At 38.9% G+C, this 13,346-nt stretch overlaps 1 protein-coding gene across 2 annotated transcripts in view; it reads right to left on the bottom strand.

Moving 5' to 3' along the window:
- The window catches only part of PFKL (phosphofructokinase, liver type), an 81,706-nt gene extending 72,083 nt beyond the window's left edge, over positions 1-9,623 (bottom strand). For both annotated transcript variants that reach the window (XM_081329093.1, XM_081329092.1), the window contains exons 1-2: positions 9,431-9,623; positions 249-322 (exon numbers count right to left, since the gene is read on the bottom strand). In XM_081329093.1, coding sequence (XP_081185219.1) covers positions 249-322; positions 9,431-9,536 — 180 coding nt within the window. In that variant the 5' untranslated portion in view covers positions 9,537-9,623. The remainder of the gene's footprint in view (positions 1-248; positions 323-9,430) is intronic.
- Positions 9,624-13,346: the final 3,723 nt, after the last annotated feature.

Raw genomic sequence — 13,346 nt, 5'->3', positions numbered from 1 at the left:
AACTTGTCAATGATGTTCCTCAACCATTTCTTAACTCTTAGATTTTCCTAAACTTCCTAAGATTATATTGATAGGTCTGTTAGAATTAATCAATTTCTGCACCGCTGTAAAAATATTTTTACCAGCACTTCCGTTTTAAAATCCTTTGATCCTTTCACTTTCCCAGAAGCAATTTAAGAAAACTATTTCTATAAACACATACACAACACAGGGGAAAAATATTTTGATAATAAATAAAAAATGTGAACCTCATATATCAGGAACACTTTAGCTCCAACATATATTCCCATGCGTGTTACAGCTCGAACAGCAGCATTCATACCTGGAAAAATGGAATACAAGTTAAATTATGACCCAGGTCTCAGACAAATTGATGCAGTATTCTGCACCATAGCTAGTTTGTAAAATACTACCATTCCCAAAACTAGCATTCTCCAAATGTTGCTGTTAGAATTCTCGGAAATAAGCTCAAGCCCCAGAAGACAAAAAGCATTATAAAAACATTCCTACTTTTTTTTTGGCTAGATGCTATACAGGGAATTTGCACTTCACTGAAACTGGACAGAGGCAGAGTACAAACTTCAACATACAAGGAATATATCTCACTGAATACCCTTGCCCTTCTGATTAAGCAGTGAAAGAATTGCCTTCTTGTGCATGTACAGGGTAGTAGCACTTGTATGGTCTTGTGTTAGTAATGGGTTAAAATTCTTTGGGAAGAAAACTTTATGCACAAAAAATAAAGTTTTAAAAGTAGCTGGTAAAGGAATAAAACAGTACACATGAAATCCCACAGAAATTGCACAGCATGTGTCCCCTATGAGTAAAATATTTATTTTTTGTTCATCAGTTTTATTTATGCTTAGCTGCTAAACAAAAATGCCAAAAATGCTTACTTCTTCCATTTGGGAGAATATGAAGGAAAACAGAAAAGAAACACAAGAAATAAAGTAAAGAGAAACAGATCCTACTTTTTTTAAAAAAACAACAAAAAACAAATCTGTCATTACTAACAGAGAACGTTTTTCCATCCATTCCATCTGCAGTTATTAACTAGAACAAAAGCAACAATATTTAGGGTAGATGGAAGAAATACAATGATGAAAAAGTTACAATTTGCAACTCAGATACCATTAATATTGGATCTAACCATTACTTAAGTGAAATTGAGATGCATAACATATCAAAGAACATCACATGCTATTTCTTAAATCATCAGCATAACAATGAAACTTGCTGTGCCCAAACTGAGCACCAGATTATTTTAATTTTATGGTAAGTTGTATTGATTTTTAAAAACTTCTCTAGTCTCTTGTTTATGAAGTTTCTGCTTGAGAGAACAAGCAAAATCCTATAGTCTAGGACTCTAGGTTAAAGCATAACATTTATTTTTACTGAGTTACAAGCTGTATCATTGTGCTCTGAATAGATCTGCTATTTAGCTCTTTACTACTGAATGTTTGCCTAAAAGATTTTAAAGAAAAAATATTTTATATTTTTCTTTTTCTTTAATAAAATTTAATTTTGTTTTTTAAAAAATGAAACATGCTGTCTTTTCATTAGGACTATCAGATTTGGGCTGTAAAAATCAGGACAACCATTAATGGCAGCAAAGCCTTCAAGTTTTTTTTTTATCGCTTGTTGCCATCTCAAGGTCATCTGGATATTTTTAATCCAGACCTGGCAGTCTTACTTTTATGAGAGCTCCAAATGCATCAAATGTATTACTAGAAAAAGTTTGGTTATTCAGGGAAGGTTCTTACTGCTTTTATGATGCAAATTAGAAATGTTGGGTAGGGTCAATGTATGATGAAATGGCTCAAAGTTATCTGATGAATAAATGACTGTTATTACAAAAATTTATTACGGTACATTATGCAATTATAAAAAAGTTTGATATTGTTTCAATTTCTGACACTGATATCACATAACTCAGTTGTGCTGATTATGTTTTACCTTGGGCAGAGAAATGAAACTCTTGCATTTCCCCCTCTGTACTGGGCTAAGGCACACACACACACACACACACACACACACACACACACGGGTTGTGCTGACTTGAACTCTTGCAGGTCCCCAGGAGGAGACTCCATCCCTATTCTCCTCCCTGGAATTCCTTCAGGGTGGAACTTTCCAAAATGGAATATCCTCATATTCACTACTCTAATTTATCTGAAAGGAAAGGCTTATGAAAGCAGGAAACTGAAACGGACAAGTCCTCTAAAAGGATTGTTTTCCTTAATAACTACTGCAGGATGTAGATTGTTCCTTTTATTTACATTTCAATACTGATCCTTACTTGACCTTGACTTAAAAATATTTTCCTTGTATACATATTTTGATACTGGTATGGTTTGTTTTTATTTATTTAAAAATTTATGTAGCCACTCAACTTGTAACAAACTCCAGTTGGCTCCCAATCAAAAATTAAAACATAAAATACTGTTATGACTAATAAAGGAGAATATTTATAGTTCAGGGTTGCAATGAGGGATCCTTGGTGCTCTCTAAGCTTGTTTTCTTGCAAATGTTTCATTACTCAAACTAGGTAACATCATCATTGCTAGGAAGAAAACAACCAAGCTCAGAGCGCGCCAAAGACCCCTCACTTTTGTTAATGACTTTCAAGCAAATGTTGGCTCCTGGCAATTACATAGCTAGGGCCACACAGGGGTTTGGGGGGCAATATTTTTGGAAATGGTTTGTCACTATCTTCTTCTAAGATAATTTTCAGTTTCTCAGTCTAGAATGAAGAAAGTATGACTGGCCCAAAGTCACCCTATAGGCCAGTGATGGCGAACTTTAGAGATCGAGTGCCCAAACTGCAACCCAAAACCCACTTATGTATTGTCGGGTGCCAGGTGGGTGTGGCCCATTGGGTGGGCATGGCTGTGGTGGTAAGGGCAGACTGGGTGGGACTAAAAAGTTCAATCAATCAATTCCAACTTTGCAAAATCTTTTTTTTCCCTGCGAGAAGTTGAAATTGATTGATTGAACCTTTTTTTTTTTGTGCATGGCAGCAGAGGCCTAAAGCTAAAAAGGTTTTATAAAACCCAGCTGAAGGCCTAGGAGTGGGGCAACGGCACATGTGCCCACAGAGAGGGCTCTGCGTGCCACCTGTGGCACGCGTGCCATAAGTTCGCCACCATGGCTATAGACTTTCATGTTGATGTGAGAACTACAATTCAGATCTCCTAATGGTAATCCAGCGCTGTTAACTACATAGGATTTTTATTACAAAGAATTTTTCTACATGCAAAAAAACAAAAAAATACACCCACCCATTTTATGTTTTCCATTAAAACAAACCCATCAGATTCTAACTGTTTGTGGAAAACCATCTAATTATTCTATATAGGTGGGTAATAAGTCCACTGCTTTATAATCCAACCAAATAGTAATTTTAGCAGAGATTCATCCAACAGCAATGATAGGAAACACCATTTGTAATGCAGGTACAAATTGGTTTGTCTTTGATCCCTGTGCCAGTGCCCTTAGGTTAACATTCTTATGTTCTCCATATATAGCATGTAATCAAGCATCCCTTGGCTGGTGAATTATGTTAATACTGAGGTTTATGAATGGATCAAATCCTAGATACCTAACCAACTTGTCACACTGGCTAGATCTTGTTACACTGTTATGATGTCAAAATAGTAAGCAAACATAAAGCAGGATTATTAAAAAGCATTCTACTTATGCAGTTGTCATAAGGACTGCCCTAGATCCTCTAAAGTATATTAAAATGTATAGATTACTGTATGCCACTGAATTTTTTTTCTAGTTTTTCTTCTACAGTGAGAATTTAACTACTTAGAAGATCTTACACAAAACTATAATCAATGGTTGAGTACCAGTATTATGTAGGCTAAGTTTTGCTTAACAGTGGTATGTGGAAAAACAACATTTTTGTTTCAATAGTTTTAATTACTACTGGAACTATTTTTTTAAAAAAATAGAGTAAGCCACTTTAAAATCTTTAATGAAATGCAGAAAGAAAGGAAAATACAGACATTTATTCACTGATATCTATAAACATTTGATTCATCACATCTAAGACCACAGGAGTAGGCTGCTCTAAAAGATTCACCAAAGTTTTGAATGTGAATCAACATATTTTTTGTTTCTTTTGGCCAAACCATATTTTCTTATCCTCTGCATGAAACTCAGAAGCCAACTGAATCCAAAAGAAAAAAAACGTATTGGCAAGTAGATCACATACTAGCCACTCTAATCAACTATAGTAGATTAGGCTTAATTTGCAGCATTATTCATAGAGCCAAAGTAACAATTAATGTAAAGCTAATTTATAGAATTCCCTAAACTCCAATTATAAAATAAATGAATCCAATGTAGCTTTAATTTTATATAGGAATTAGTTTAATAATTTACTTTATCTCATTCAACACTCTTTCAAAGAATCGTGTGATCAGACATTTAGAGGAGCTAAGACTGCCAAAGACATGCTCAGCTGTTTTTCAGAGATACTGAAAATTAACTCTGAACTCTGCTCTGCCATTTCTTCTGCCTGGAATGGCCACTCACAGCTGCCTACTGGTGCTTCTGTATTTTACTGTTACAATGAAGATCAAGCTCACGTGGATAGATTGTGAGTTTCACGTTCTGTTCTCTTTGCATTTTTGCATTGCTTCTGAAATTATTTGGCTATATGGCATGATATAGTGGAGCTGGTGACTATTAGGTCATCATGTTGTCCTCTATTGGATCATAACGGAATTAAATCAAGTTTCACAACTTTCCTGATTATACCCAGCTCTTTTTCTTTTCTACTGCCAAAAATAGAACAGAAAATTTCAACATTTAGGACACAGTGAAGGCTTAGTTGTGAATGTATAATTTGTAACTCAATTCAGACAAGACTGAGGAAATAGCTTGTTCTAGAAAGTGTGAAATACTTGGATCTAGAATTGAAATCTAATAACTTTCTGAAACCAGCAATGTTCCGGTCAAATTTGGTGACTAGGAGTATATGTAAGTAATTCTGATGGTGTATCGCTTGCATTTATTTCTAAAGTAGGTAGCTATTACTTCAATCCCTTTCTAGATAGAACACTGCATACCGATGGAATTTTATTTCAACATTTGAAGGGCTGAAATATTGTTGGCCAGCCAAAGATGGTCTGTTTTTCACAAGATCATATTTGATCTTTGACTCCTGTGTCAGGAAAAGGAGCAGAACCAAGGGAAAGAAGTGGAAGTGACTGAGATGAAAAGATTAAATTAAAAATTTATTTAAATCACAGTTAAAAATTACTCCCAAGACTTAATACTTTCCCTTGTTGTTACATTGCAAATTATAAACCAACAGCAATCTCTTAAGTGACATTCTAGTTTTGAGGAACTGCACATTGCCTTAGTACGTTAATTTGTGCATATCTGGTTCAAAAAACCCACATGTATCTCCCACAATGAAAATCAGGTATGTTGGTGGTAAACAGAACTAAAGTGGTGAACCAATTGTGGAGCTCCCCCTAAGACAGTTAGACAAGACAATTATTTGCCCATTTAAAGTAAGCAGTTTTATTCTATGTAACATTGTGTTTGATTTAAAATGTTGTCACATTCACTGCTTAATCTTGCTATTTTTAAAAGTCTACTTCTGTACAAACTATTTTATATAAAATGAATATATAAAATAATCAAACAATAAAAGTATAGAATGGGAGTGGAAGATGATTTGGAAAAATACTTGCTACTTTATCTTCTCAAGAATCTGCTACAAACCCCACTAGAATAGACAGAATTGCAGATATAATTCATAGTTAAAACACCTGTTGTTTGAAAGGCAACATATATTTTATACCATATACCGGTAAATAAAAGATAGTGCAACCTATGGTTAGAATTCTGTCCTTAACTGGTTAATATTAGGAAACTTCCTCTGAAGTAGGTTGCTGTTTCTAGCTCCATAGCTGGTTGCCTTTAACACTAGAACATTTTCATGTGATATGGAAAAAAATGTCAACAACAGAGATTAGGAATCATGTCATACAAAGGGAAAAGAGATTTCATCCAGCAATAATTCTGGGGTTGTAGAAAGGTGCCTTAAGGAGAGAGGAACCAAGGGAGGCAACAATTACTTTAAAAAGGCAGCTCAGCTGGATTCTTTTCCATCCATTTCTACTCCTCACTATGATTGACCTATGGCATGGGTGTCAAACTCGCCACGTCATGTGACATGTCACAACTTTTTTTGCATTGCTGGAGCTCGGGTGGCCGCAGCAATCATATGATGCAACCGGCCAGCAGTTTGACACCCAACGTATGGGAAGAATCTTAGAAGTTTGTTCACCGATTTTAAAATAATTAATGTGTTTTATTTACAATTTTGGTAAAACTTTGATTTTACTCATTTTAGTGATCTTTGGATGGAATGGACAAAATTGTAGTTTGGATTTCATCCCACATATTTGGACCAGATATTGCTTCTAAAGCAGCCCAGCTAATTGATATGAATTATATCAGTAGCATAATTAAAGGTAAAGGTTCCCCCACACATGCATGCTAGTCGTTTCCGACTCTAGGGGCCGGTGCTCATCTCCGTTTCAAAGCTGAAGAGCCAGCGCTTGTCTGAGGATGTCTCCGTGGTCATGTGGCCGGCATGACTAGATGCCAAAGGCGCACGGAACGCTGTTACCTACTTGCATTTTTATGTGCTTTCGAACTGCTAGGTTGGCAGAAGCTGGGACGAGTAACAGGCACTCACTCTGTTACGCGGCACTCAGGATTCGACCCGCCAAACTGCCGACCTTCTGATCGACAAGCTCAGCGTCCTAACCCACTGAGCCACCGGGTCCCTTGAGTAGCATAATTACATATATATTAAAAATTTAGACATACTTTATCAATCTCTCTCTCTCCCTGAAATTAATATGAATCACAGACATTTAGCTTCAAAAGACACCTCTTACCCAGTTAGTTAATAAAAATGAGATTTTACATTGTTTAAAAAGCCTGTGCTACATACAAGTTTGGCTTGTTACCCTGAAAGAATAAATAAAAAGATTAAGCTGCTATAATTCATAGAAGTACCTTGTAGACAAAATCTATTGTAACTTTTCATTCTAAATTTGTCAGATTGTTTCATTATTACATTGTAGAAAACAAGGGCAAAGTAAAGGTTATATAAGGGTGACAGCTGTTATGGAATAAAACACACATTATGAACAACCATCAAATTCCATTTTTCTAAGACTCACTTGAGAAAGAGAAAAGATCCAGGAATTACAGTTCGTTACAACTAAATTGATTCTGCCATTACTGTAGATTTATATCAATTTTCTATAATACACTGTTGATTTATAGTAGCACTGATATGATTGAAAATACAATATATAGTTGGAAATTTGAAGGGGGTTTGGTTATTTTTAACACACACTAAAGCTTTGAATTAAAATTTTATAAAAATTTTTTTATAATAAATCATTAAGCATCATTGATTAATCCAACTAATAGCCAGCATTCCAACTGAGTATGCAATCTTATTTTCAATTTTTCTTGACCTGTGTGTTTTTAGTCATAGCAAGTATAGTATTTTAATGATTGGAAGCAAAAGATCAATAATACTTTCTGAATTTCCCTTTTTGCTAAAGACACTAAAACATACGTCACAGATTCTTCACTAGAATCAAAGGCATTCTGTCCCTTGAAGGACTACGGATATTGATCTAGAAATAACAGCTACTTGTCTAACATAACAGTCAAGGCAGGACTACAATATATATCAGACAAGACCCTGATATACAGTATTTATGAGGAAAAAAATCCTTAGTCAAAATACTGAACACAAATGCAGCTTTAGTTTTCAAGTAATCAGCTTTAATTATTAACCATTACCCTAACTTTTAAAAATATTCAGGCAGATCTAATCCAAGCCCCCTAAATCCTGTGATAGATCAAATGCAGTCAATGGCAAATGAAAGCACCTGCATTGACATATCCCAGTTGTCTAATGAGGTGACCTGCTTCAAGAAAAACTCCTTGTATCAAGAATTTGATGTTAACTAGTTTGATAACTAGTTTGATAATGAAATGGTTGCAAAAAAACAACCAAGCTCGGGGAGCACCAAGGACCCACAGTTTACAATATTTATATTTCAGAAATCAGCATGCAAAACACATACATCTCTCTACAGTAAGCCTTTTTCCAATTCTGAATCCCCAAAAAGATGGCTTTGCTGGTTATCCTCTCAAATCCTATGCCTAGTATAGAAGCAAAGGATGCAATTTTGTCTTTTCACGTTCAAAATACTCTTTATGAACATTTTTTGCAACCTATGTTAGGACTGCATTAAGCAGACATTGGGGAAATGAAGAATGACAAAAATTTAACGGACCGATGCTCTGATTAAAATGCAATGCAGTGATAGGTAAAGGTAAAGGTAAAGGTTCCCCCGCACATGCGTGCTAGTCGTTTCCGACTCTAGGGGCCGGTGCTCATCTCCGTTTCAAAGCCGAAGAGCCAGCGCTTGTCCGAGGACATCTCCGTGGTCATGTGGCTGGCATGACTAGACGCCAAAGGCGCACAGAACGCTGTTACCTTCCCACCGGAGTGGTCCCTATTTTTCTACTTGCATTTTTACGTGCTTTCGAACTGCTAGGTTGGCAGAAGCTGGGACGAGTAACAGGCGCTCACTCTGTTACGCGGCACTCGGGATTCGACCCGCCAAACTGCCGACCTTCCGATCGACAAGCTCAGCGTCCTAACCCACTGAGCCACCGCGTCCTAATGCAGTGATATGTGATTGCAAAACTCCGGATGAAGACTAATGACAAAAAAGGAGTCACCCACATCTTTTTGCTATCACCTAGTCCTCGTCTAGATTTTTGCAGCTCAGTTCCGAAAGCCCTAAAAATGTGAATAGAGGGACAGGGAAATTTCCTTGGCTCATCATGGAGGAAATGCCCTTCTGCGAATGTGCAGAGTTGCCTGCCATGTGCCAAGGCTGCATGCGTCAAACAAGCAGAGTCGTCACAGCTCTTGCCACGGAGCCTGTTCCAAAGGGGAATCTCTTAGCCCGTCAGGTCTGAACATTGCACCGCTAACCTCCGCCTCACCCACGATGAGGGCAGATGCGGCAGAGAGCAGCGCCCTCCGCCAACCTCCGGGGCGCCCTTCTGCGAGCACCTAGTAAAATCAGGCTTTGCAATGGAGGCGGAGCAGAAACACCCTGGCGAAGGAGATTTCTGCAACAGGCCCTCAAGGGCGGACTTGCTTTAGGGTTTTCGACTCTTGTCCTCCATAAGGCACAGGCTCTACTGCTCAAGCCTAGTTAGCAGGCTCGCTTGTGCTCAGCTCTAAACGTGCTCATTTGCACGTTGCATCTGGCAGCACGCGACTCGCACACCCCCAGTTGGCGTTTTTTGAGCCGGCTCGACTGAAGGAAAGCCGGGGGTCGGTGCGACTGACCTTGTGCGTCGCCGCCGCTGGTGAGCACAGCCAACGCTAGACCGGCGCCCGCCATGCGTAGCTTCTCTAGGTCCAGCCCCGTTGAGCTTAGATCGGTTCCCGCCATTTTCCCAGCTTTATCCGGGGTGCAAAAATCTAAAGATAATCACGAGCAACAGCAGCACTCCAGGAATCGCGGCTTCTAGAAGCTCCGCCTCTCGACTGGTCTTCGTCCTGGGGGAGGGGCTACCTGGCCAGCGCAGGCGCTGTGGTGGAAATGTAATCACTGTCAATTTGTCTGCATCAGGTATCGTTTAGTCCTGAGCTGCAGCTGGTGAAATGGGTTGATAGTAGTGATCAACAGGCTCCTACTGGGATTTGCTCCCTAAATGACTTAATTCAGGTGCGATGGAGAAGACACGGAATCTCAAGTTTTTCCAAGAATGGCCCTGAAATGCTTGCTATTGTACACCCATCTAAGTTGCTTATCACTTCTCTCCTTAACATTGCCCATTACATTTCTTTCCCTAGTCCAGGGGTGTCAAACTCAATTTCATTGAGGGCCGCATCAGCATTGCGGTCGCCCTCAGGGGGCCGGGTGGGTATGGCCGGGGTGGGCGTGACCTACTGGGTGGGCGTGGCTAGAGTGCATATGGCCTACTGGGTGGGCGTGGCCAGCTCTACATCGGTCGCATCAAGGGTGCCTATGGGGGCCTGGGCAGGAGTGGGACAGATCTGAGGGTCTCTGGCAGGAGGAGGGTCTCTGGGCCAGGGCCATGGCAGTGGGGGCCGTTCCCTCACTGTTTCCAGGATGGCTTTCCGGGCCACATGAAACCCCTTCGCGGGCCGGATCCGGCCCCCGGGCCTTGTGTTTGACATGTCTGCCCTAGTCCTATCCACTGACATCATACACTCAAGTTTGTGAGTATGCTGTTTATTGCACCGGGTTGTTTATTGTGGTGTTTATAATGTTCAAGGTTGATTGGTTCTTTAATACGAGACCTCCTCTTGACTAGTACCCAGAATTTAACGAGAAATATGTAGTCAAACTGATTAGGAAGACTGACCAAACAGCACAAGTTCAGTTGGAGCAACACAAAAATCAGCCGTGCTACCACCCACTATGCTCACGAGTTCATTGCATTCTGGCACACCACAAGCAATTCCATCGACAAATTGGTCTACAACCAGCCTATAAACCCCTCAGAATCCAAATCAACCGCACATCCAGCCAGAGACAGCACAGACCTTCAACCAACCCACACAAACCCCAACCAGTACCACATCTCACAATGACCCTCACCTGATATAACCTACTCATCACAACACTCACTGATGACTCACACCTGATCTATCACAAGATAGTTACAAGACCCTCACTTGACACAGTCACACCTGACCCATCACAAGACCTACTGACCTACTGACAACATAAAGCCCTTATAAACAGAAGAACACAGACACCCCTTAAACTCTGTGAAGATGTTACCTAGCCTGTTTGGAAACTACAAGCTTGGAGAATGAATCTTCACTCATCCTATACCGGAGCTACAGATATTTACCATTATTGCAAAATTCAATATTCAAGGAAGCGATAACCCACATACCAAATCCCTCACAGTTATATTTGACTTCAAGAAAGAAAACTTCTCAAAATTGAAAAAGATCAGTGAAAAAGAAAATTAAAAGGGCAAACTCATTCCAGGAAGATTTGGCAGTTTTACAACCAATACAGAGGTCTGTATAATCATTGCAAACTTCTCAGTAAGCTTAAAAGTCATGGAATAAAAGAGCAGGTCCTTTATGGATGAACAACTGGCTAAAGAATAGAAAACAAATAGAAATTAAATTGACATTTCTCATAATACAGGAATGCAACTAGGCGGTCCCCTGGGGTTCTGTCCTGGTGCTGTAGTGGTGTTATGTTGCCATATTTATAAGGGGTCAGGCATGACTAGTTGAATAGTCAAATTTGCTAGATTTTGACTTGTTCAGAGTAGTAAAGTGGAAAGAGCCTCAAAGAGATATTTGCACATTAGAAAATAGGCATCAAAATGACAGATATCATTCATTGTGAACAAGTGAAGCGTGATGGGCATTGGTGTCAAATATCCTAACTGATTACACAAACCACTGGACTCAGATCTAGCAGTAAGTGATGAGGAAATACACTGGAATAAAGATAAATAATTCATCAATGAAGATGTTGCCCCGGTGAAACTTTTGGAAATTGCCTGTTAACCATTTAAAGCTATTGGGAGACCTTCAGAATGATGAGTCTGAAAAATATTCATTAACCTTATCTACAAAAAAAAACAAAAACAAAAAACAACCCAATGAAAATTGCTTATGGTGAATCTCTTCTGACTGTTATGGCTCTTTTCCATTATCTTGAAAGACTTACAATAAGGAAAAACATGTGGGCCTGTTTTGTTCAGACACAATTACAGAATTAGAATCTAATTTACTTTGGGGGAAGCTATGCAGTCCTTGTACCAGGGGTTTATGCTGTGTTCACAATATCTACTGCTACTTTTTCCACTTCTGAGCATTTTCCACTTCTGCTAAAGCTCTCCAGCAGTCCATTTCATCAGTCTCAATTCCTTGGTAAACCAAAGTGTTGCTTGAAATCCACTGCAGGGAAGAGTGTATTTAAAAGTGATATTAAATGTTAGACTATTTCTGTATACTACAAAACAGCTTCAACAGCACTCTTGACTTTTGATTGGTGTTTAGCCTACTCACCTAGTTTTAAAGATAGGAGCCCAGTTAGTCCCTGCTCACCTTGCTTCTCAGGATGTTAGCCACAGTTGCTAGCAAAACATCAAGAAATACATTGCCTAGACCAGGGTCATTAAACTCTGAAGCTCAGCACTGCCCAAAAAGTTTATTTTAGCACAAAGAAAATGCTGTTCCCAAAGGAAGGACAGTAAAGAAGTAAAATAAAACATACATTGCATATATGTAGTACACAACAAAGTCAGAAGTTAGCACATTCCTTATGCTGATAACAGACTTCTAACAAGCCCTGACAACATTCCTCAAGCTCCCTTTGATAGTCTCTTGGTTTATTTAATCATCTTCCCTAAATTATGGCCGCCTTGGCTAAGCAGTCTTTCACATCCTTCCTCATAACTACATCCTTGACTTTACCAACTTACTTTTATCATAACAACTCATATCTCTAACTACCCAGATCAAGCATAACATATCATGGCTGCCTTCTTACTCCTTTATTCCTTATGTCCTTTACACTATACCACATACCTCACTACCCTCCAAGCTGGCCTGCTGCTTTATACAGTAATTCACCCACAAAACTGGAAGAAATTAATTCCCCTCTACTCTTATCCAGATATCTATGATAAATGCCAAATCAGTGTTTTGTCCAGGATTAAATCCTGGATAGATAGTTTGTGAGAAACTGACTTAGCATTAAAAAAGTTGGATCTTTAGATTAAAGTTTCTTCCATCACTGTCACTGTCACGCCATTAATAAGATTGCAGATTGAAAGGAAGGAAGATCAGCCACTGATCTTCCCTCCACTCTTTATAATAGCTAGATTTCAGTTGCTCATCATATATCTTTCTGCAAATAATTTCCCCAAAACCCCTGACCTGTTTTCTCTCTCTACCTGATCGTTTTGTAACAGCACACCATAATTAAATAAGATCCCTCCTACCTCTTCCCAAATATTTGCACATGAAGTGAACCTGGTAGCAAAAGCAGCCTAAGACAATAAAAATAGGTAAGTTATTGACTGCAACAGGATTGTTTAGTCTCCTTCTCTTTGTACATGCCAATACCACTGCATGTACAAATGATACCATCCCAGGGATGGGATTTTCATCCACTATCTTGCCTATTTTGACAATTCCCCTCTCCAGATGTTGCTGCTGCTACTGAATGAGCAACCTCAAAGACAGATGATCCTTT

This window comes from Vipera berus (assembly GCF_964194415.1).
Source record: "Vipera berus genome assembly, chromosome: 5".
Taxonomy (NCBI): Eukaryota; Metazoa; Chordata; class Lepidosauria; order Squamata; family Viperidae; genus Vipera; species Vipera berus.
This window is presented reverse-complemented; position numbering and strand designations above follow the sequence as displayed.